This window comes from Oncorhynchus keta, chromosome 9, assembly GCF_023373465.1.
Source record: "Oncorhynchus keta strain PuntledgeMale-10-30-2019 chromosome 9, Oket_V2, whole genome shotgun sequence".
Lineage (NCBI taxonomy): Eukaryota > Metazoa > Chordata > Actinopteri > Salmoniformes > Salmonidae > Oncorhynchus > Oncorhynchus keta.
Genome location: NC_068429.1, coordinates 12,440,659 through 12,467,238, shown reverse-complemented (window position 1 = coordinate 12,467,238; position 26,580 = coordinate 12,440,659). Strand labels below are relative to the sequence as shown.

Below are 26,580 nucleotides of genomic sequence, written 5' to 3'. Positions count from 1 at the left end.
AATGTGATTTGTACTGAAGTATGCTCCCACAATAATGTGAGTTGTACTGAAGTATGCTCCCACAATAATGTGAGTTGTACTGAAGTATGCTCCCACAATAATGTGATTTGTACTGAAGTATGCTCCCACAATAATGTGAGTTGTACTGAAGTATGCTCCCACAATAATGTGATTTGTACTGAAGTATGCTCCCACAATAATGTGAGTTGTACTGAAGTATGCTCCCACAATAATGTGAGTTGTACCGCAGTATTGATGATGTTGACACTATTTTTGACACTGTTTAATTAGACAGTCTGGTGATGACAGGAAGCTTTTGTTGTTGTTCCTTCACAAGTACTGATGGAACGTTTATAAAAAATAAAGAAAAAATCATCAGTCGATGTGTTGACATGGCGCTTTCCTTTGACTGCGCAATGGTTGCACAACCAAGCAATGATATCTGTGGCTTACTCTGGGTACACCCACACCGCCCTGGCTACTTTTTACTTGGATGGCAAATTCAGCTTTTTTGGGAATACATTGAAAATTACCTTGACGCTGTGTTAAATCAGGGCATCGCGATCTATCCATACAGCTAATGTTACAGCCTTGTTAGCTTGTAGCTAGCTTGCTAACGTTATTGGCTCATGTTAGTTGGCTAGATAGCTAGCAATAGTAGCAGGACGTTTGCTATCTTATTTGTTTGTGCTCTGATTACACGCAAGTGTCAAGGCCAACAGTTTACACAGGTGACTTCGGCCATGTGAAAAACCTTCCATAGCGAAATACAGCTAGCTTCCTTTGCTCGCCTCTCATCCGACTAGTGTTAGCCAGCTATTAGCGCTTTGGTCCGGTTTTTGAACTCTGCGATTCGGCTGGGGAAAAAATAAGATGTTAGCATTGTCAGAAATGCTACTAAAAGGTAGCATATCGTTGATTCTTAATGGAGATAAATTATCATGTGATAGCACTAACATAAATTCACCCTATTCCGTACAAATGTGCGTAACCGCAACATTCAAAACGAGGCCACAAAGAAAACAAATGGGACTGTGTTGACTTCAAAATCGGGGGTGTGAACTACATTTCTATTCAAGCGTTGATCGACATGGTAATGGCTTTATAGAATTGAAGAAAAGTTGAAAAAACTGACCCTCCGTTACATCGTGACGTGTCATTCCATAACGTACAGCACGCATAAAGCAACTATTTTTGTCTTACAATCTCTCTCCACCAGGTGTAGCACTTCTCTCATCCTTTAAAAACAAGAAATGCACAGTGACGGGGGTAAGGGGGGATACCTCGTCATTTTTTGCGTCATCATTGCATGCGATCATCATTCTCAAAGCCGCTGTTAACTTCTAAGATCACTTTAGCACCGCCCTAAAAACCCGATTCAACTTCGACACAAACCTACAAATGGGTATGTAATGACACATTATATAAACTCTTTATAGTGTTTTATTTACATTTTAGAGGCGATAAGGTGATAAGTTGGACAGTTCGAGTGAAAAAAAAGCCATTTTCCCACACAACATCTCTCCTTCTCACTATCACGCATTAGTTTCACTTCCCCACCCGCCATTTTTAGAAAGACCCGACGGGGCTCATTGCCTGCTTGAATTATGCAGAAACGGGCAGCGTTTAGATCATGTAATTGATTCTGTTGGAAAGCGGAGAAATTGTGCTTTACAATGGTATTGGCATTACAGTTGATCTGGAAGTATTACTTTTTTGGGGCGCTAAAATAAGGGCAATTGTACGAACCAAGGCGATGTACGATTTTCCTTTACATTATAAATGTCATAAAAACTGTTTCCTATACAAAATGCATTCAGTTCAACAGGTGGCAAGTCTAAAGGTCACTTTAGGAGCACTGTCGTCTCCTTGTCCAACACCTAGATATTGAGCTAGGTCGGGGCTAGGTCTGGGCTAGGTCGGGGCAAGAATTATATATTTTTTCTTCCTAATACTAACGACCCAGTTAAAAATCCAATATGTGGTTCTCGGGTAAATGCCGGACTGCTCATATAACAAGAGGCAGGGGACTGTGTTGTGTACGTCCATTCAAGTTGTATTGCGAATGTTCCTCGACATTGGTGTCATATTGGCTTAGTAGGGAAAGTAGGGACATTTTTATTTTATTTTATTATATATATTTGTTTTACCTTTATTTAACCAGGCAAGTCAGTTAAGAACATATTCTTATTTTCAATGACGGCCTGTGAACAGTGGGTTAACTGCGTTAAAAAAAATAGTCATATGTTTCTACCATATCTGGTTCTCAAGTTAATTTAGCATGATTAGCGTGAATAGAATGTCATTATGGTCAAAAAGTGGTCGCTGCTCCACTGGCAGAACGGCGCTAACTTCCAACGTCAACTGACAAGGTATCAACTTCCAACGTCAACTGACAAGGTATAAACTTCCAACGTCAACTGACAAGGTATCAACTTCCAACGTCAACTGACAAGGTATAAACTTCCAACGTCAACTGACAAGGTATCAACTTCCAACGTCAACTGACAAGGTATCAACTTCCAACGTCAACTGACAAGGTATCAACTTCCAACGTCAACTGACAAGGTATCAACTTCCAACGTCAACTGACAAGGTATCAACTTCCAATGTCAACTGACAAGGTATCAACTTCCAACGTCAACTGACAAGGTATCAACTTCCAATGTCAACTGACAAGGTATCAACTTCCAACGTCAACTGACAAGGTATCAACTTCCAACGTCAACTGACAAGGTATCAACTTCCAACGTCAACTGACAAGGTATCAACTTCCAACGTCAACTGACAAGGTATAAACTTCCAACGTCAACTGACAAGGTATCAACTTCCAACGTCAACTGACAAGGTATCAACTTCCAACGTCAACTGACAAGGTATCAACTTCCAACGTCAACTGACAAGGTATCAACTTCCAACGTCAACTGACAAGGTATCAACTTCCAACGTCAACTGACAAGGTATCAACTTCCAACGTCAACTGACAAGGTATCAACTTCCAACGTCAACTGACAAGGTATAAACTTCCAACGTCAACTGACAAGGTATCAACTTCCAACGTCAACTGACAAGGTATCAACTTCCAACATCAACTGACAAGGTATCAACTTCCAATGTCAACTGACAAGGTATCAACTTCCAACGTCAACTGACAAGGTATCTAGTGGCTGCAGGTTCCTGTGTGATAATATGTTTTTATGAAATCTGCGGAATACGAAACAAAATTGGGTCTATACAGTTATTAATTTACCAAGCTAACAGACATAATTCGAATATCTACCCTCCCCAAAGACAATCTCGTCCAGTTTTCAAGGTGTATTTCTAAATAATTCAGTTTAAATCACCATAGAAATGTCCCCTTTCAAAGTTGATTGACCGGAATTGGAGGAATAGAAAGCCACGGATCTGGTGATGAAAATGACGAGGGTATCAAGTTGATTTTGATTGCTGCAAACCGTGGAAACACCTCCTTATTTTACCACCTCCCAATGCCGATGGAGGAGATACAACCAAGAGCTGGCCCTGTCACAACAAACTAAAGTTCTTATTTAATCAACACTGTTAAGTACAAGCATATTAAAGTTAAAATAACATAGAGAACAATCTAATGATTAGTTGAATGTGATTCATAATGGCATAAGGTAAAGAAAACTAGGTTTAGACATGAATTTAGTAGCACCCTCTTGAATTTCCCTATATTTCCCTACATTCTAGAGCAGTGAGTGAATGCCCGGGCCTACATAATGTATGCTCGTAAGCCCTGGTATGCTGTTATGACATGGGGGCCTGTGAAGCATGAATGGTGTGCTTTATGGAGCGTGGTTCCCTCATGCAAAAACATGCACACACACACACACAGACCAATGCGAGTAGGGACACACAAACACACACAATTTCTCTCTGGCTTTAATGAGCCCCTCTGCAGCTGTTAACCCCTGCCCTTGCCTGTATTACTCATGTGACCTGCTGAGGAACCTGAGGGTCTGCTGGCATGATGCTCGCTGCTGTTCCCATAGTTGGTCACTCCCCAAGACTGGAGGAGAGCTCCATCACTATTCTCTAGGACACCCTCTTGATTTGGAGGTGAAATCCCATTGGGGATTTGAACTCTGATGGATTTGGATATGTCAACATACTGTAAATTGAGAAATTGTGTGACTAAACTTAAGACAAATAAGAATAAATTATATTCCCAAACAAAGATAAATTATATAAAACACAATGGAAAAAATACCTTAAATTACCACATGGGCAGAAAACCCAATTCACCTACTTCATTCATTGACGTTTATGGGTCATTTATAACAAAACCTTTAGACAATGCCAATCATTTTAATTACTATTTCACTAGTAAAGTGGTATACACAACCAGGTATACACAGCCTAGATGGGAAACTAATGTTATCAATAATGATAAACCACCAGGTATACACAACCTAGATGGGAAACTAATGTTATCAATAATGATAAACCACCAGGTATACACAACCTAGATGGGAAACTATTGTTATCAATAATGATAAACCACCAGGTATACACAACCTAGATGGGAAACTAATGTTATCAATAATGATAAACCACCAGGTATACACAACCTAGATGGGAAACTATTGTTATCAATAATGATAAACCACCAGGTATACACAACCTAGATGGGAAACTAATGTTATCAATAATGATAAACCACCAGGTATACACAACCTAGATGGGAAACTAATGTTATCAATAATGATAAACCACCAGGTATACACAACCTAGATGGGAAACTAATGTTATCAATAATGATAAACCACCAGGTATACACAACCTAGATGGGAAACTATTGTTATCAATAATGATAAACCACCAGGTATACACAACCTAGATGGGAAACTAATGTTATCAATAATGATAAACCACCAGGTATACACAACCTAGATGGGAAACTAATGTTATCAATAATGATAAACCACCAGGTATACACAACCTAGATGGGAAACTAATGTTATCAATAATGATAAACCACCAGGTATACACAACCTAGATGGGAAACTAATGTTATCAATAATGATAAACCACCAGATAAAACCTAGATGGGAAACTAATGTTATCAATAATGATAAACCACAGGTATACACAACCTAGATGGGAAACTAATGTTATCAATAATGATAAACCACCAGGTATACACAACCTAGATGGGAAACTAATGTTATCAATAATGATAAACCACCAGGTATACACAACCTAGATGGGAAACTAATGTTATCAATAATGATAAACCACCAGGTATACACAACCTAGATGGGAAACTAATGTTATCAATAATGATAAACCACCAGGTATACACAGCCTAGATGGGAAACTATTTTGAATGATACCAGACAGTATTTCCACCCTTATTTGCTATATCTTTAACTAAATCCTTAAGAAGTGTGTGTGTCTACAGGCGTGGAAGGAAGCTAAAGTAATTTCACAGCCTAAAAATAGTAAAGCACCCTTTGCTGGCTCCAACAGCCACCCAATCAGCTTGCTGCCTTTTCTTTGTAAACTGAAGAAGATAATTGTGATTGACCAAATACAATGCTATTTTTCAGAGAGCAAGTTAACTATAGAATTTCAGCATGCATATAGAGAAGTTCACTCAACTTGTTCTGCACTCAGATGACTGATGAATGGTTAAAATAAATGGATATCTAGACGGTTGTTGGAGCTCTATTAGATTTCAGTTCAGCCTTTGATATTATTGATCATAAATTGTTATTGAAGAAACTCATTTGCTATGGCTTAACATCATCTGCCATCACATGATTGGAGAGTTATTTATGCAATAGAACCCAGTGAGTGTTATTCAATGAAAGCTTCTCTCACATCATGGCAGTTGCCTTGGGCCGTTTCTTTATTTTTAATGATTTGCCACTGGTCTTACACAAATATAAGGACAACTAAAACGAGCAAAAAGACAATATAGGACTACGGTGTAATCATGTTACACCGGCTTCACCACCCGCCATTTGTGGCAGAGGCTACATTCCATTACGGATTACAAAGGAAGATCCAACTATGATCTGCTCAACGACGCGTCACTACCAGACCAACTCAATGCATTTTATGCACACTTTGAAAATAACAACATCATGCCTTGCTGCGTGAGGGCCACCACCAACTAAGACGACTGGGTGATCTCGCTCTCCGAGGCCGACGTGAGGTCTTTAATTAGGTCAGCATGGGGGCAACAGGATTCCAGGGCCAGTTCTCAGAGCATGCACAGAACAGCTAGCAGGCATATTCACGGTCATTTCCAACCGCTCCTTGTCCCAGTCTGTAATCCCCACATGTTTTTAGCTGACCACCATCATTCCTGTTCCCAATAACTCTAAGGCTTCATGCCACAATGACTACCGCCCTGTAGCACTCACATCTGTAATCTTGAAATGCTTGAGAGGCTGGTTATGGCGCACATCAACTCCATCATCCAAGACACCCTAAACCCACTCTAATTTGCATACCACCCCAACAGATCCATGCATGGCGCAATCTCAATTGCACTCCACACCGCTCTCACCCAGCTAGATCAGAGGAATACCTCTGTGAGAATGCTGTTTATTGACTACAGCTCAGCGTTCAACCCCATTGTCCCCTTCAAGCTCGTCACCAAGCTTAGGACCCTGGGACTGAACATCTCCCTCTGCACCTGGACGCTAGACTGGTGAGGGTAGGCAAGATCCCACTCTGACACGCTGACCCTCAACAAGAGCACCCCACAGGGGTGTATGCCTAATCCCCTCCTGTACTCCCTGTTCACCCACGACTGAGAGTATCTTGACTGGCTGCATCACCTCTTGATATGGCAATAGCACCGACCGCATGGCGCTACAGAGGGTGATGCGGACAGCCCAGTACATCACTGGGGCCGAGCTCCCTGCCACCCAGGACCTCAATATCAGGTGGTGTGAAAAGAAGGCCTTGAAAATCATTAAAGACTCAAGCCGCCGAAGCCATAGACTGTTTTCTCTGCTTCTGCACGGCAAGCGGTACTGGTACATCAAGTCTGACACCAACAGGCTCCTGAACAGCTTCTATCCCCAAACCATAACACCACTAAAAAGCTAACAAAATGGCTACATGAACTCTCCAAGTTGACCCTTGTATCTTTTTTTTATTTTTGCGCTCTCTTCTCAATGCACACTCACAGAGCCCTACACAAACACACTCACAGAGCCCTACACAAACACACTCACAGAGCCCTACACAAACACACTCACAGAGCCCTACACACACACTCACAGAGCCCTACACAAAAACACTCACAGAGCCCTACACAAACACACTCACAGAGCCCTACACAAACACACTCACAGAGCCCTACACAAACACACTCACAGAGCCCTACACAAACACACTCACAGAGCCCTACACAAACACACTCACAGAGCCCTACACAAACACACACACACATAATATGCACATACATTTATACTGACTCTACACACCCACTCAGATACAATCATCATATACGCTGCTGTTACTCTCTTTATCATATATCCTGATGCCTGGTCATACATATCTACCTCTATCACTCCAGTATCCCTGCACATTGTAAATATGGTAATGGAACTGACTCACCCTTTATATAGTATAACTTACTTACTTACTTACTTTGTCATGTTCTTATTATTTTTTATTTTTCGTGTTTTTGTTCTACCTTATGTTATATTTAGTATTACATTGTTATTAATTACTGGATTGTAGGTTTAATGCTTGCAAGAACTGTACTTGTGCACATGGCATTAAAACTTGCCTATGTATGTGGATGATTCCACTCTCTACATGCCAGCACCCAAAGCCAGTGAGCTCACTGAGGTTCTACATTAGGAGTTACAGTCCAATCGGAATGGGTGATTCATAATAAACTGGTCTTAAATACATCTGAAACTAAAAGCATTGTATTTATTTCAAAACGTTCCCTAAGACCTAAACCTCAATAAAGACTGTGACCATTGAGTAAGTTGAGGAAGCTAACCTACTAGGTTTAACAAGTTGTTGTGAAGATGGGGAGGGGAAGATGGGGAGGGGTTATAACTAGCAATGTAAATGGCTCTGAGATAAGAAAAATATTACTACACAGATCATACACGTAACGTTAGCTAGTGAGCCAGCCAGCTAATGTTAGCTAGCTAGCTAACAGTACACTAACTTAAAATGAAAATGACTTTCTGACAAAATTAAAAACGTGTATTATCTGAAAATGTAGCTAGCTAGAATCTTGTCATGTCTGTGAAGGAAATTAAATAATGGCTATGAAGCTGCCTAGACTCGGTTACCCGTATATATATGGATGGACAGCTTTCTCTGTGTTCTCTTTTCGACTCTGTCTGCATATTTGCAATCAAACACCAGAATTTTCTCCATCTTCTTAGCTATCATACTCGAATTCCATGGATTTCAAAACTTGATCCGCCAGAAAGTGGAGAGCAACACGTATACAGTTCTACTATGTGATATCTTTCAAAAAAGCCTCTTTAGAAAAGATTACCTACACATACTGACCAGCTCATGTTATAGGCAGAAGCGTGCTCCATGGCAGACCAATCCAAACTCATCTCTCAGCATTTCCAGCTCACTCATTATCTCAGCCAATCATGGCTAGCGGGAAGGTTGCTCACTTTTTACATGGCTAAACCAACTGGGCTCGTAATTTAACAAATATATTCATATTTACAGATGGCATACACGTTTTTTATAAAGGCACATGAAAGTTCACGTTCCAGGAGACATTTCTGCCCCAAAAACATATTTTGATAACAAAAAAAGAGTTCAACTCAAAAAAACATTATTTTATGATCGCATGAACTCCCGTCCATCTCCAATTGCTAAGGCAAACAGCAAAATGACCTATAAAAAATGTGATTAAACATAATCACACTGTGAGGTGACACACACACACACCCTAATATACAATGTTTTGTTGTTGAATTGCTTGCATTATATTTTTGCATGCTAGCAGATACCCATAGACTTCCAGTCATTGTGCTAACATTAGTTAGCACTGGTTGGCGAAACTAGCTCTAACTTCCTTCATACTGGACACAGAGACATACAAATGGTATCCACAAGTTCATCTGACTCTGCGGAAGTAAATAAAGGGCCTCATTGCCAAAATCCAGAAGTATCCCTTTAATCCTCTGAAACTACGAAGGTGTTCTTCACATAAAGGCCTCCTTCATGTAAAGGCCTCCTTCATGTAAAGGCCTCCTTCATGTAAAGGCCTCCTTCATGTAAAGGCCTCCTTCATGTAAAGGCCTCCTTCACGTAAAGGCCTCCTTCACATAAAGGCCTCCTTCATGTAAAGGCCTCCTTCATGTAAAGGCCTCCTTCATGTAAAGGCCTCCTTCATGTAAAGGCCTCCTTCATGTAAAGGCCTCATTACATAGATACCCTAGTACAGCTGACCACTAAGGGGGAGAGGGGGGGATCTTTCTACAGTTGCCTCTATTTATTTTTTCAATAAATAATTTATTCATTTCCCACTTAGCCCCCTGGGGCAGGTTGAGAGGATGCCAAGCTAGTTCCTCTTGACAGAGCCCTTGTTTATGTGACATTGACAAATTCATACAATGAAACAATCTCTGTCACATACCATGATACAACTGGGAAGCCTTGAGCTTGTAGTACGTCATTGGAAAAAATCCCAGAGCGCTGATTCATGGCCTTTTTTACTATTATCCTCTGAATATTTTAGGTAAGATTTGGAATGGGGGTAAGTTGATCTTCCTGGAGATCTGCCTCAAGTGATAGTCAACCTGTATGACCAGAGCCTATATACTGTAGATTCACATCTGCTGAATCTTGTCATGTCTGTGAAGGAAATTAAATAATGGCTATGAAGCTGCCTGTGAACCCATAGCAGAAGGGTTAGGTGAGTAATGGCTACTGGACCTGATTTAAAGGGTCTGGTGGTGTATATACTTTGCAGTTATACTAGAGAACACATCTCAGTGCCCTTATTATGCTCTAATGGTCAAACTATCAATCCAATAATTTTCTATTTGGAAGACGACCATTTCTGCCATGTGTTCAGCCCACCTATGGTGTGCAATGACGGTCAAACTGAACAGGAGCAACTATTTGCTTATGCCTGTGGCAATATCAAGTCAAAACTGGTAGCCATATTTCCAGGGAGATATCTTTGACCACACCCCAGGCAAACCAGCGAACTAGGGACCCCTATCATACGTTAGCTAAAAAATATATATATTCACGTCTGGTCTTATCATCAGGTGAATCATCACAATGACAAAGAGAAGTAATCAACATTTTCAAATTAATATATTTGGAAGATTGTTCTTCATTATTTTGACCTCCCCACATTATAATTGTGTGTGTATGTGTATGTAAACAACAATGTACACTACTGTTAAAAAGTTTGGGGTTAACTTAGAAATGTTCTTGTTTTTGAAATAAAAGCACATTTTTTGTCCATTAAAATAACGTCAATTTGATCAGAAATACATTGTAGACATTGTTAATGTTGTAAATGACTATCTTAGCTGGAAACGGCTGGTTTTCTATGGAATATCTACATTGGCGTACAGAGGCCCATTATCAGCAACCATCCCTCCTGTGTTCCAATGGCACCGTGTGTTAGCGAATCTAAGTTTATCATTTTAAAAGGCTAATTGATCATTGGAAAACACTTTCTGAAAACTGTTGTCCTTATTAAAGAAGCAATAAAACTGGCCTTTCTTCTGAAACTCGTAAGCCTATTCTTGTTCTGAGAAATGAAGGCAATTCCATGCAAGACATTTCCAAGAAACTGAAGATCTCTTACAATGCTGTGTTCTACTCCTTTCACAGAACAGTGCAAACTTCAATAAGCCTGACTAACAGGTGTCTGTATATAGCCCTGTTACTCTTTTTTCAAATGTCTTTTTGTTGTTTTATTTCTTTACTTACCTACACACACACACACACACACACACACACACACACACACACACACACACACGCACACGCACACGCACACGCACACGCACACGCACACACACACACACACACACACACACACACACACACACACACACACACACACACACACACACACACACATGTAAGGTCTACACCTGTTGTATTCGGCACACGTGACAAATAAACTTTGATTTGATTTGAAAATGTCTCTAACCGGAATAGAAAGAGTGGGAGGCCCCAGTGCACAACTGAGCAAGAGGAAAAGTACATTAGAGTGTCTAGTTTGAGAAACAGATGCCTCACAAGTCCTCAACTAGCAGCTTCATTAAATAGTACCCACAAAACACCAGTCTCAACATCAACAGTGAAGAGGCGACTCTGAGATAATGGCCTTCTTGGCAGAGTTCCTCTGTCCAGTGTCTGTGTTCTTTTGCCCATCTTAATCTTTTATGTTTATTGTCCAGTCTGAGATATGGCTTTTTCTTTGCAACTGCCTAGAAGGCCAGTATCCCGGAGTCGCCTCTTCACTGTTGACGTTGAGACTGGTGTTTGCGGGTACTATTTAATGAAGCTGCCAGTTGAGGACTTGTGAGGCGTCTGTTTCTCAAAATAGACACTCTAATATACTTGTCCTTTTGCTCAGTTTTGCACCGCGGCCTCCCACAGGTTGACCTGTTTTGTGAAGGGAGTAGTACACAGCGCTGTACGAGATCTTCAGTTTCTTGGCAATTACTCACATGGAATAGCCTTCATCTCCCAGAACAAGAATAGACTGACGTGTTTCAGAAGAAAGTTCTTTGTTTCTAGCCATTTTGAGCCTGTAATCAAACCCACAAATGCTGATGCTCCAGATACGCAACTAGTCAAAAGAAGGCCAGTTTTAATGCTTCCTTAATCAGACAACAGTTTTCAGCAGTGCTAACATAATTGCAAAAGGGTTTTCTAATGATCAACTCGCCTTTTAAAATGATAAACTTGGATTAGCTAACACAATGTGCCATTGGAACACAGGAGTGACGGTTGCTGATAATGGGCCTCATTACGTCTATGCAGATATTCCATTAAAAATCAACTGTTTCCAGCTACAATAGTCATTTACAACATTAACAATGTCTACAATGTATTTCTGATCAATTTGATGTTGTTTTAATGTACAAAAAATGTGCTTTTCTTTCAAAAACAAGAATTTCTAAGTGACCCCAAACTTTTGAATGGTAGAGTATGTCCAAGTCAAGAAAGTTGATCAGCAGCCAGAGGTACTTGCCGCACTGGTCAACTATTAGTGGGGTGATTTTTCAAAGTCTATGTCAGATGCTCCTGAGTGGTGCAGCGGTCTAAGGCACTGCATCACAGTGCTCAAGGTGTCACTACAGAGCTTGGTTCGATTCCAGGCTGTATCAAAACCAGCCGTGATTGGGAGTCCCATAGGGCAGTGCACACTTGGCCCAGCATCATCTGGGTTAGGGTTTGGCTACTTAAATAAAGGTTCAATAAAATACTCCAATGAGTGTAATTGGTTCAAGTTGCCATCATTAGAAAAAATATATTATCCTCCTTTCTTCTGTAAGTATGTAATTCAAAATGAGTTTATTCTATATTCCAGCAATATTCATAAAAACATACTTTATATATTTGCGACCCCCCTGCAGTACCTATGGGGACCCCTAGGGGCTGCGGACCCTCGATTGAATACCACTGGGTTAGGAACCAACACCAATTAATGTTACATCGTCTGGCACTGGAGGTTGTTTTGCAAAAGGCACAGATGTATTAGGATTTTCCCCCGCTTGGGACCTTTCCACAACGCTGGTTGGTGCATGTCACACTATGGCCTGTTGCCTAAAGTCCCGGGGCCAGCATACACAGAGAATTGCAGGGATTCATTGGTGTTTGTCACGAACACCTACGCCATAGCATTTGAAGGTAGAGAGTCAAACAGGTAATATGTGCCATAGTTAAATAAGAAAAAAACTAAACAAGGTAATTTGAGTTCAAAACTCAGCATAAGACAACAAACCTAGGGTTCAAAAGTTCCAGGCTCAACAAAAAAATGAGGACCTCAACAACATTAAGGTTAAAATAAATGCCATAATCAACATGAGAGAACAAGATGAGGTATAAAACTCAGCAAAACAAAAAGGTCAGGGTTCATTCGGAAGCAATACTGGAGAAGACAACAGGGTTCGTAATGACTCCATTGCTTTCCTTTGCAGCTGTATCTATTCTGTTTGAACTGAAAGTGTTGTAGTGTTTCACCTGCGACTATCTTTCCCATGAAAAATAGAAGACATGAAATGATTATCATATTTCATCACTTTTGTAACAACGCCAGCCAGGACCCATTTCTTATGCCTTTAATCTCCCATCCATTAAATCGGTGATATCGGAGGGGATCAGAGCCAAGCAGATTGCTGTTGTCACTTCAGATGTGATGTACTCCTCATCCTATACCAAGGGAGAGGTCATTGAGTCGTCTGTACTTATTCATTTGTCTGGTCATCTTTTCATTTACATCTCTGAATAATAATTTCCCTCTGCGGTCCCTCGGAGACTAAACATTTACACTGAGTGTACAAAACATTAAGTACTCCTTCCTAATATTGAGAAATCCTTCTTTAACCAGTCTCCTCCCCTTCATCTACACTGATTGAAGTGGATTTAACAAGTAACATCAATAGGGGATCATAGTTTCACCTGGATTCACCTGGTCAGTCTATGTCATGGAAAGAGCAGGTATTCATAACGTTTTGTACACTCAGTGTATATAATTGGGACAATGAGACAATCAACCACCAAGTCCAGCAATTTCTCTAATCCAACATAAAAGTGTCTAAATATAAGCGCATTATTCTCCCACGTTGGTGCTGTAAATAACATTTCTGTCTAAAATGCTCAGACTTTACTGAGTATGCCCCAAAAGGGCAATATCAATATGAAGAGTGTCTGTGAAGTAAATTACACAGGGTTCTCACAGATGAATCATTACCACCATCAGCCATGTGCTTTCAATCAGTGACTGGTAAAGGATACTCACACTGAAACCCTTACCTCCATAGTAATTACCATTCAATGAATCATTCATTAAGAGCACATGATGGCCTTACTCCATTATGGGGCCATAAGTCCCCAACCACATGACAAGAGGCCACGTCATAATGACAGACCTGACTGAGACCTGATTGGTAAGCGATGACTGCATACTGAAAACCTTCAAGAATGTTCTAAAGTAACGTGAAAACAATGGCCGATTGTCTGAGGGAAGCTGTCGCATTCAGCTTTCCTTCCATCGTATGATTTTCAACTCGTGATATTACCCTCAATTATTATCTGTTGCAAAGTTTGCTAGAAAGAAGATTACGAAAATAGCAAAAACAGAAAATGATCCTTCTGGTGCGTCAACAGAGATTTTGAGCCAAAGGACCACACCACGACCAACCTAATCTGTCTGATGTAATTATGTCTGGTTCAAAATGTCATTACATTCGCTGAGTGCTAGCGGCCTTGTTGTCGGAGGGGAAGAGGCAAGTTTGGGAGTCTCATGATAAACACATGAGTCTTTGAAGTGGTAATCTTATTGTCTAAGGTCTATTACCATGACAGGTATATGAGAGGCCTGTCTGTCTGTCTGTCTGTCTGTCTGTCTGTCTGTCTGTCTGTCTGTCTGTCTGTCTGTCTGTCTGTCTGTCTGTCTGTCTGTCTGTCTGTCTGTCTGTCTGTCTGTCTGTCTGTCTGTCTGTCTGTCTGTCTGTCTGTCTGTGTCAGTCACAAGCCACAATAGAAACTAGGGCTGGGAATTACCAGGGACCTCACAATACAATATTATTACGATACTTAGGTGCCAATACGATATGTAATGTGATTCTAGCGATTCTTGCAATAATATATGTATTCGCATTTCGATACTGCTCACCATATATCTGCTACAGAGGGAGAGAGAAGCCATGAGAAAGGTTTTGATCAGTCATGGAAATAAAAGTGCTGAAAACAAATACCCAATCCAGTCTCCCTATTTAAAAAGAAGATGAGGAACAAGCTAAGGAAAAATACTGGAGTTTTGGTGCAGGTACAGCCAACTAGCGCATAAATAATATTGCGATATTGTCGAAACGATATGATATATAATAATATCAAGATATGTAACTATATTGATGTCCCCCCCATCACTAACAGAAACCCACATAGATAAACTCTTTGAAAACCTCTCCAGTGTCACTAAAGATACATTGGCTGCGTGTACCAATTTAGTGCATAATAACAGTGCATAATATATGTTCAATAACCGTGTGTATGTGTACGTTTGTGTCTGTATACAATGTGACTGACGTCAAAGAGCTCAGTGATTAAAGCAGATGAGGATGGGCGTTGTGCTGTGCAGCGTGTCTCCACTTGCCAAATCCCTTTTATACAGTCATCAGTGTTAGCTCTGAAAAGGTTAGCTGTATTTTCAGTGTGTTGAGAGAGGGTAGGAGAACCTGGTGCTGAGAAAGGACAAATCTTTCCTCTCGCTGCTCTTTGTTAGCAGGTGGTGTGGGGGTGGAGCTGGGGGTTGTAGAGTAGAGGGTGGTGTCCATAAACTAGGATAGGAAAGCTAAAAACACTCTAGAACCATGTTGGGACAAGGAGAGTGGGGAGAATGAGGAGGGTGTGGAGAATGAGGAGAGTGGGGAGGGTGTGGAGAATCAAATCAAATCAAATTTATTTATATAGCCCTTCGTACATCAGCTGATATCTCAAAGTGCTGTACAGAATGAGGAGAATGAGGAGAGTGGGGAGAATGAGGAGAGTGGGGAGAGTGGGGAGAATGAGGAGAGTGGGGAGAGTGAGGAGGGTGTGGAGAATGAGGAGAGTGGGGAGAATGAGGAGAGTGAGGAGGGTGTGGAGAATGAGGAGAGTGGGGAGAGTGAGGAGGGTGTGGAGAATGGGGAGAGTGAGGAGGGTGTGGAGAATGAGGAGAGTGGGGAGAGTGAGGAGGGTGTGGAGAATGGGGAGAGTGAGGAGGGTGTGGAGAATGAGGAGAGTGGGGAGAGTGAGGAGGGTGTGGAGAATGAGGAGAGTGGAGAGAGTGAGGAGGGTGTGGAGAATGAGGAGAGTGGGGAGAGTGAGGAGGGTGTGGAGAGTGAGAAGAGTGAGGAGAGTGGGGAGGGTGAGGAGAGTGGGGAGAGTGAGGAGGGTGTGGAGAATGAGGAGAGTGGGGAGAGTGAGGAGGGTGTGGAGAATGAGGAGAGTGGAGAGAGTGAGAAGAGTGGGGAGAGTGAGGAGGGTGTGGAGAATGAGGAGAGTGGAGAGAGTGAGGAGAGTGGGGAGAGTGAGGAGAGTGAGGAGAGTGAGGGGAGTGAGGAGAGTGAGGAGAGTGAGGAGAGTGGAGAGAGTGAGGAGAGTGGGGAGAGTGAGGAGGGTGTGGAGAGTGAGGAGAGTGAGGAGAGTGAGGAGAGTGAGGAGGTGAGGAGAGTGAGGAGAGTGAGGAGAGTGAGGAGAGTGAGGAGAGTGAGGAGAGTGAGGAGGGTGTGGAGAGTGAGGAGAGTGAGGAGAGTGAGGAGAGTGAGGAGAGTGAGGAGGGTGAGGAGAGTGAGGAGAGTGAGGAGAGTGAGGAGAGTGAGGAGAGTGAGGAGAGTGGAGAGAGTGAGGAGAGTGGGGAGAGTGAGGAGGGTGAGGAGAGTGAGGAGAGGGAGGAGAGTGAGGAGAGTGAGGAGGGTGTGGAGAGTGAGGAGAGTGAGGAGAGTGAGGAGAGTGAGGAGAGTGAGGAGAGTGAGGAGGGTGTGGAGAGTGAGGAGAGTGAGGAGAGTGGGGAGAGTCAGTAGAGCTGTATTCTAGCAGGTGAATTGTCTCTGGTACAAAAACCAGCACCAACACATAATTGAACTATTATTTGAAAAAATTGCAAATAACTTACCGTAGAATGCTTTTCAATACAGTGGCCATGTCCAAATACCCATACTAGCGTACTACATACTAAAGCTGCATACTCATTTTGGTGTTTGGTCTAGTAAAATTCACTCGTCTTTTTAGCTGATAATCAGATAAATTGATCCGCTGTACCAAAATGAACGAATGTTGTGAGTCAACGCAATCGCACATTAGATGATGCAGTCAGAGTACAATTATTTATTTTTGATCACATACTAAAAAACATTTTTTTTGCATACTATTTATGACACTAGTAGTGGACACTGTCAGACTGTTTTATATGCTGCTTCCCTGCTGGCCTATTGTTAAAGGTCCAATGCAGCATTTATTTTTAGTTTTAAAACTTTCAGTTTTATTTTATCTCAATATAAAATAATTTCTGGGTAACAATTAACTGTGATTATTTTGAATTAAAATGATACAAATAAACTGTTTTTAAATTGCAAAGAGCAATTTCTCAAGCAATAATGTTGCTTAGGACTGTCTGGGACATGTCTGAGTGGGGAGGGGAAAACCTGTGAGTCTACTGACTAATTCACCGCCTGGTGATGTCACCAGGCCAAAACTCCACCCACCAAAACAAGATGACGTTTCTTTTCATACAGTTTTTACACTAAAACAGCATTATCATCATTTTCACAATGTTATTCCAACCTCATAGTGTGGAAATATATATAAAACACAGGAAAATCACATTATTGGGCCTTTATCTTTGACCAATTGAAAATAGCTTACTGTTTCGAATGTGTTTTACAACAGTCAAAATAAACTCTGACTATCCTGAATCCTGTCCAGAGAAACTCATTTCTGAATGTTCAGTTAAAACACACCACTGACAAAACAACACATGCTGCTCTCAGAACAGTCCAAGACATGTTGACTTCCTGAAGTCGTTCACTTAGCCCCTCAAGACGATAAGGCGCAGGATATGTCTGTCTGACGGCCACCTCGGGGGAACATACTATCCTAATCTCTTCTCTCCACGCGGCAAAAACAAAACGGGTCACACACAGGGCCCAGAACACAGCGGAGAAAACAGTGCCAATACGCTACAGTAATCTCATTATCTCATTAGTGCACATTATATCAGCCTGCTTTGCTCACACATGTTCAGCCAGAACACAGATGATTAGCAACGACGACACTATTCATTAGGAGGGTTGGAACGTGTTGCCGGTTGATGTGCGGTTCACATAAGGTGACAGTGTTATTCATTGGCAATGCCAAGTAGGTTTGGAAATCTCACCGGCTATTCTGGATAGTGTAAGATTATTTTTTGGTTCTTTCTGTTTCTTATACACAAGAGTAACTTTAAAAGTCATTCACATTTTAGAGCTTGGTACTGTGGCAAAGCAGTGGTTGAGTTTTCACATGCTGTGAAAAATCATAAATTTGATCGACATATTGTGAATGTTAGATATAAGATATTATAAATTAGGCACTTTATTTCTCTGTGTACAGTAGCACCAAACTCCAGTATCCTCCACCCTGCTTCAGAAACCCAAAGGTCACCGTCTTTGAGGTGTTTTCCATATCTATCACAAAGTTATTCACACTCGAAATAAACCCCTGTGCATCTCTGTTTTGGTGAATCTCTTTTTTTTGTGCAATGAAGTTACAGAACAATTGTGAAAAGCCTCCTCTCAGGAGACAACAGCAAATGATTTTCCTGACAGATGGAACAGAAAATAGACAGGCTCACCAAACCTATGATTTTTGAACAGGCCGAGTTGGCTGCTAAATACACGCCTGTGGTCTCTACGCAGATCTTACATTTAAGATTGACTCAGTGATTGTATGAAAATAACAACAAGCTCTCACAGTCTCACTGCAGAATTAGACGTTCATCCACATTCTCCAAATGTCAGATTTTTAAGTTACGGGTTCAGTTTAGTCACTCATTCTGAATGGTTAAGGTAAGGGTTAAGGGTTAAGGTTTGGGACAGGGTTAAACATGAAGTTTAGACACTCATTCTGAATGGTTAAGGTAAGGGTTAAGGGTTGGGATAGGGTTAAACCATTAAGTTTAGTCACTCATTCTGAATGGTTAAGGTAAGGGTTAAGGGTTGGGATAGGGTTAAACCATTAGGTTTAGTCACTCATTCTGAAGGGTTAAGGTAAGGGTTAAAACCCCACGACTGGGATCGAACACGCAACCTTCTGATCCAGAATCATGTGATTACGCTCATCCACCGCCCACGTCTACAACCCAAGCCTGTTTGATGGCAATAGCGCTGTTACCCCTAGTGACCCCTAGTGACTGGTTTTGAAGCTGATTACCGACGTCCTCAGGACATGGCTAGACTTCCATTTTTGACGTCAATCTTGAATGACCTGGCTGGAAAATAAGCAGGGCCAATTGCCTGGAAGGAGGAGGTATTTATTGTCATTGGAGCTGGCAAAAACATTAACTGTCTCTCTCTGTGCCTCTCCCTTCGATGACATGTCTGTTTGCTTAGCTGCTTTAGGAGATTAGCTGTACATTCTTTCTTTTACTTTAAAGTGGTACAACACTACATGTTTTTGACGTTGCTGTCATGTGATAATTGCGGGGTGCTTGATGGGGAAGTTGTCAGTGTGTCGGTCTATTCATTTACATTTTAGTAATTTTCCAGACATTCTTATCCAGAGCGACTTACAGTATTATCATTACTGTAAACTTGAGCTATAGCTATATTGTGTGTGTGTCTCCATGTGTTTGTGTGTGTGTGTGTGTGTGTCTCCATGTGTGTGTGTGTGTGTGTGTGTGTGTGTGTGTGTGTGTGTGTGTGTGTGTGTGTGTGTGTGTGTGTGTGTCTCCATGTGTGTGTGTGTGTGTGTGTGTGTGTGTGTGTGTGTGTGTGTGTGTGTGTGTGTGTGTGTGTGTGTGTGTGTGTGTGTGTGTGTGTGTGTGTGTGTGTCTCCATGTGTTTGTGTGTGTGTGTGTGTGTGTGTGTGTGTGTGTGTGTGTGTGTGTGTGTGTGTGTGTGTGTGTGTGTGTGTGTGTGTGTGTGTGTGTGTGTGTGTGTGCGAGTGTGTGTGTGTGTGTGTGTGTGTGTGTGTGTGTGTGTCTCCATGTGTTTGTGTGTGTTTGTGTGTGTGTGTGTGTGTGTGTGTGTGTGTGTGTGTGTGTGTGTGTGTGTGTGTGTGTGTGTGTGTGTGTGTGTGTGTGTGTGTGTGTGTGTGTTTGGACAGGTACAGTCTCTCTGTGTGTGCACTGATAGATGTGGTTTTTTTTCTTTATGATTTTTCATTATGACACTACAGTACAGTACATCACCAGGGCCAAGCAAAAAAATGTTCAATAACTCCAGTCACCCAAGTCATAGACTGTTCTCTCTGATACCACACAGCAAGCGGTACTGGAGAGCCCAGTCTAGGTCCAAAAGACTCCTTAACAGATTCTACCCCCAAGCCATAAGACTGATGAACAATTACTCAAATGGCCACCTGGACTATTTAAAAAAATGTCAAATGTACCCCTCCCTAAATCTGTTGGTTAAGGGCTTGTAAGTAAGCATTTCACGGTAAGGTCTACTACACCTGTTGTATTCAGCGCATGTGACAAGTAAAATTTGATTTAACTAAGTGGTCTTGTGAAAACCAAAGGCAACTCTTAGGCTGCCTTTAAACAGGCAGCCCAATTCAGATATTTTTTCTTTCATTATTGACCAATCACATCAGCTCTGAAAAAGATCCGATGTGAGAAGATCTGATGTGATTGGTCAAAAGACCAATTACTGGAAAAAATATCAGAATTGCCTGTGTGAACGCAGCCTTAGAGTAAATTCTACATATTGGCCAATCGCGGCTGTCATGCTATAATGTGATTGGCTAATAACCAATAGGAGACACTTCCACCAGCAGCTCCCATTGGTCAAGCAGGACACCACCTAAATGCAATACACAGGCCTTAAAGTCCCCTTAGATGACATCACTGTCTTGAGTTGTCTGCATGTTCCATAGCTACTTATTTCCATGATAAATACCCTGTGGCCTTTATAGTACTGTATGTCTGTATCCAGTGTTGTGCAGGACATGTAATTGTGGCACGGAAAACACCCTTTTAATTGCCCTAGAAGGGATTAATTAAGTGATATTGAATTAAATACAACAGCACAGTCTCCCTCACATCTCGGGTCACAGTGTTTGGCCGTGGGCACACAGGTATTCATGTTTACACTACAAATAATATAACCTCCTAAGGCTGGCTAAGACTGACCTGCAAGCTCCTCATTCACACCTCCACAGACAGACTTACCCAGACAAAGTGCACTTGTCAAGGCATTAAGTGGCCGAACACAGATAGGCAGACACACACACACACACACACACACACACACACACACACACACACACACACACACACACACACACACACACACACACACACACACACACACACACACACACACACACACACACACACACAGCTTACTCAGAAGGTAAGACACGCAAATACACACGCGCACACAAACCTAAACCAAATGCCAGCCTCTCTGTGTTTTCCAGTTATTCCATGGCGTAATACCCTACAGACGTTCCAGCATGAACTGAGGCCTACTCACCAGATCCAGGAATGCCTCCTGAAGGGGAAGTTGTTCACGTGCATCATTTTCTTCTCCCGTCCCGCCTGAGAGCGACCCGCCTTCATTTAAGCTAAAGGTGTGTGCTCCTTTTGCTACAGTATTTGTCACTCACAGGTTAAAATAAAAGACTAGAATCCCACAAACATGGTCTCTCACCATTTGGTTCTCTCCCCTCTTTTTCATGTTTTTGAAAGTCAAATTCGATGGCTTCTCAATGTGAAGCAGAGTTTCGATTTGGCTGGGGAGGGTGACATTTGTCCAAATTATATTTGGTGAACGAACTGGTTTATGCCGGGGGTTAGAACTACCCCACTGGGCAACAGCTGGCTGAATCAACGTTGTTTCCACATTATTTCAACCCCAAAAATATATGTGATGACGTTGAATTAACATGGAAAAGTGGATTTGCAGAGAGTCATCACCGTAAGGGCTTTTCTTCACCTTTAACCTTAATCCATTGACATGGTGATATTTTTTTGTTGATTTCATGTTGAATTTAGAATAATTGACAACTCAGCCAAATGTAAATAAAAACAACACGCTGAACTGACGTCTGTGCCCAGTGGCACAACACCATGGTAAATATTTGTCCAGGGTTCAGTGGTTAAGGCGAATGTGTCAATACTCAGGCATGTAAGGATATTTCAATACCCTCCTGAAGAACAAACTCCACAGAAAAGTCTACCAGAAACCAGTCAAGTCAGGAAATCCCCCGTCTCTCTCTTTAACTGTTAGAAGGATATTCTGCAATAGTACAACAAAAGGAGAACATCTGTCTCTCCTTTTCCTGGGAAGACTTCCAACTAGGACATCAAACTCATTCCGGCACATTGCCGTGGTCTTCATCGTGAACGTCTCATCGCTGGATTCCCCCCAGAGAATTCTACCTCTCTCTCTCAGTCACTATCTCTTCCTCAATCACTTCATCCCTCTCATCCACCCAAGGAAATTGACACTTTTTGAGGCTTCATCTGAGTGGAGGAACAACGTTCCTTTTCCTCCAAGTGAAAGGTGAGGATTCCGCTCTAACCCTAAATCCATGGGTCATTTTCCACGTTGGTGCCATGTCAAGAAAACTGCAGGTCAGCTTTTCTCTTCCTGGTTGATCACAACCTCCTGTGATGTCAATGATCCGTGGAGGCCCAGGGATGGTAGCTAACTGCTCATGGTCAGCCAGGGGTCATAGCTAACTGCTCATGTTATTGATCCTCTTAGCGTCAACAGCTTGATTAATGTTCTCTCGCTCCCTGATGGATGGGTGGACCGAACGGGTGGAGAGAAAAACCCGACCAGTCAGACTGATAGAGTTGCTAGGGAGAGCTGCGCTTCTCTCCAAAAATATCTCAACCACATTCTTCCTGCAATGGATATTTTCAATGTGTATAGTTAAGCTGTCAGGCAAGTTAATGTACACCCAATCCCGGTTCAAGCCACAAAGGCAGTATGAACATACAAAAAAACTAGCAAATGGCAAGTGATCAGGAGTGAATTTTCAGTATCTTCGTTTTTGTATTGCAGCCTGGCTGATGGTGGTAGAGGTATATGATGTCTAGGTAAGATACCTCCATGGTGGTGGTGGTAGAGGTATGCCAGGTGTCATCTGAAGAAACTGTGCCTGGTCTGTGATGTCCTGTTGGTTCTCTGGACTGGCTTTCCTTCCCTGGTCATACGGCCAGACCTAGAACCAGCCCGGGGGAGTTGTATGTCTAGCAACACCCAGGAGGAGAGCCCACACGGGGGGACACCGAGCAAGAGAATCCCACTCTATGCCTGGTAGTATGTGCAGGATAAACACACACACACAGGGACTGATGCACACACTGACTCTCACACAGATGCGGGACACACTCAGACACATATACAGACACAGCACACGTTGTCTCACAACACACACAAACAACACCCCACACAAAACACACGCCTCTCCTGCACAAAACAACTCTCTTTCTCTCTCTCTCTGTAAGACTCCACAATCCAGCTGTATGTCAGGTCCTCTTAATCCATAGCAGGATGCCTGTCTGTCTTTGTCTGGGCCCAGAGAATCTCTCTCTCTCTCCCTCTCTCTCCCTCTCTCGATCTCTAGCCTGCAGAGCCGGCTCCCGTCTGCAGCAGAGTGGCTGTGAGTGTGAGACTGAGGGAGTGTGTGTCTGAATGTTGGTGGAATCGTCAGTCAGAGGGGGCCTCTTTAGGGGAGATCCCTACAGGCAGCTTTTCAGGTGTCTAAGAGAGGCTATTTGGAATGACAGCTGATTAGACTGGAAGGTGTTGATGTGTTTCAACTGACTTGTTTAACCTGTTTAAATATCTATACATGTTAGTTAGTCTTGTATATAATACATGGTTGAATATCACTTATCTGATGAAATTATCAACTAACTGGTATTCAACCAGGTATTAAGTATAAATCTAACTAACAGGTACACTCTTTAAAAAAAGTTTATATCTAGAACCTAAAAGGGTTCTTTGGCTGTCCCAATAGGAGAACCCTTTGAAGAACCCTTTTTGTTTGCAGGTAGAACCCTTTTGGTTCCATGTAAAACCGACATGGAACCCAAAAGGGTTCTACCTGGAACAAAAAGGGTTCTACCTGGAACCAAAAAGGGTTCTCCTATAGGGACAGCCAAAGAACCCTTTTGGAACCATTTGTTTCTAAGAGTGTATACATATTCAACTAAGCTAAAGACAGATAAATAAAGCACAAATAATGGAGATGTTTAAACCTATTTAAAACAACAAAAGGTCATAAAAACTAGAGGAATTTAAATTGACATGATTGATATAAAACCGATTAATATAAGACTGTCCGTTTAAAAATGTTGAAATGTTCAAGAGAGGTCCACTACTACACAACAAGTCCAGCCCTTCTTCCAAAACAAATTAGCATTCTTCCATCAAGTTAACATCTCTTCACATTCCAATCTCTTATCGTCCATTATGCATTTCCATTATTAAATTAGCCTCTCCCTCCATCATCTCCTTTACTGTCAGGAATGCACCTCTAGCTATATCTATCTATCTGTCTATTTACTATAGTCTGAACTGAACCTTGCTTGGTCCTTTTGCAGCGACACCACAGGATGACCCTGGTGGTGCCCCAACCATGCTTTGTTCATGCCATTTTAGGACAGGGAGGAAATAGTAAACAGGCAACTTTGCAGTGATGCCTGTCTTAAGGAATGACCCATGATGCAGACATGATGCAGACAAGTTAGAGCATGTTTCAAGGTAAAGCCTGAAATGTATCATGAAAAGTTATCCAGTCTCAATGTGGAAGGATAAATATCTGTCTGAATATGATCTATGAATGCTTCTTTCAGAACACCCGGCCATATAATGTCAGTGAGAGTGGTGGGTTAAGCGATCTAGTAGTGTGTTTTTTCCATAGGACAACAACAGACTTTCATCATGGCAGTGTGTGATTTATAAATTGTCGTATGATATAAAAGCCTAGGTCATAAAAAAGGTATCCACCTTCAAAAAAGGCCGTTTGGGTTTATGGGGGAAAATATGAGAGGGGCACAGACACACAAATCCTTTGGCCACAGAGTACAGACAGTTTGGCGTTGGCACAAGATACTGTATGCCCAGGCCCCAATTGCGTCGGGCAAAGCACTAAGATCGAAATTGCAACCACAGCAACAGCTGCGTCTTATGCTGTGTTTTTGAATTGCTACAGTACGTGGTCTTTTTATACGGAATGCCTCATTTTATGTCCCACAGAGCACCTTTAACTACAGACCCTGGACCATCAAAAGTACAGCATAATGTAGACATGATTATTTAGGCGTCTTCAGAGGATTGCAGCACGAGCTACAGGGTTTCAACACATTGATTAGACATGGCAATCCGCTTCCTTTCAAGATTTTACGCGTCAGTAACATTTCACTGGAACAGATATTCACAGCGGAACACAGAGATGGTTTCGCCTCAATGCTGGGGTTTTTTCCCCCGTTTTTTTTTCTGAGGCTGTGGAGATGTGGTGATGTCACATGCTCGTTTAATTTCCCTCCTCCGTCTCTCCTACGGCTACGGATCGGGAGGGACTTTTCCAGCCCTGACCTAACGTCCATAGCTACTTCAGATGACCGTGTGCCCTAGCTGTGTTAAAACACCAACGCTCAATGTCTTGTTAGTGGACTGTCTTTACAGCGATAGAGTAATCATGTTGTTAAACCATGGAGAATATTCTGATAACATTTGGAAGGGTGTGGTTCCTTAGCCATCTGTTCAACAGGCTAGGATAATAAACTTATACATTTGTGTGTAAGCAAATGCTTCTTAATGCTTGGTTGAATTTGTTAATAATGGGAGTGTCAAAGCTGAAGATAAAATGAGAGGGTGGACAGCTTTCAGTGTGTGTGTGTGTGTGTGTGTGTGTGTGTGTGTGTGTGTGTGTGTGTGTGTGTGTGTGTGTGTGTGTGTGTGTGTGTGTGTGTGTGTGTGTGTGTGTGTGTGTGTGTGTGTGTGTGTGTGTGTGTGTGTGTGTGTGTGTGTGTGTGTGTGTGTGTGTGTGTGTTCATTTAAATAGGTGTATCTGTTTGCGTACGAGTTCAGTTTGAGTGTGCATGTAAGTGAATGTGTCAGTGTGTGTTGGCATGTGTCAGTGTGTGTGTGTGTATGTGTTCTTGTGACATATTCAATCATCAGAACTAGGGCTGGGGATATTATCTGTCTCCTCCTGTGCTTTGTGCATTAGCCTGCATGCCTAACATAACAGCTCCTGTCTGGACAGAGGGGAAGAACACAGAGCATTGAGTAGCCTAGCCAGAGCAGGAACCGGTTTTAACCAAACCTACCCCATCAGTCCCCAGGCAACACCAAACATACACACACACACGATCTGACTCTCACCCTGATCCCACACTCTCCGGTGGGGCCACATGTATTTAGTTTGATTCCAGAATGTTCGCAATGCTTCCCTGAAGCTCAGTCAGCATCCCAAATGCTACCCAGAGGTCCCTGTCCCGCCTGGTGTAACAGTGCTATACTTTTGACAAGTCCCTTTTGGATGCAAACAGAATCCCTGGAGACAAGGCTGGCAGCTAGCTCTCTACAGGGAAAGGTGGTCTTGCCAACACAGTAGCAGTAGTTGGCTTTGTTGGAACAAAGTAGGTCCTGTCCCTGTCCCGCCTAGTGTACCAGAGTAGGTCCCGTCCCTGTC

General features: G+C 42.2%; 1 protein-coding gene and 1 long non-coding RNA gene across 14 annotated transcripts in view; one reads left to right on the top strand and one right to left on the bottom strand.

Annotated features, from left to right (window-relative positions):
• LOC118388049 (cAMP-specific 3',5'-cyclic phosphodiesterase 4D-like) overlaps positions 1–26,580 on the bottom strand; it is a 469,033-nt gene that overhangs the window by 172,322 nt on the left and 270,131 nt on the right. The window contains exon 1 of one of the 8 annotated variants that reach the window (XM_052525223.1): positions 21,399–23,551. The exons of the other annotated variants lie outside the window; for them this stretch is intronic. Within the exon in view, the coding sequence (XP_052381183.1) occupies positions 21,399–21,484 (86 nt within the window). The 5' untranslated portion in view covers positions 21,485–23,551. Of the gene's footprint in view, positions 1–21,398; positions 23,552–26,580 lie in introns of those variants that run through there. 8 annotated transcript variants of the gene reach the window in all.
• On the top strand, positions 2,078–3,031 carry LOC127931739 (uncharacterized). Of its 6 annotated transcripts, none has more exons than XR_008142785.1 (3): positions 2,078–2,400; positions 2,625–2,708; positions 3,017–3,031. It is a non-coding gene; the product is annotated as an uncharacterized LOC127931739 (long non-coding RNA). The 6 variants fall into 6 exon arrangements; XR_008142786.1 differs by lacking the exon at positions 3,017–3,031 and adding an exon at positions 2,793–2,807; XR_008142788.1 differs by lacking the exon at positions 2,078–2,400 and adding an exon at positions 2,411–2,456.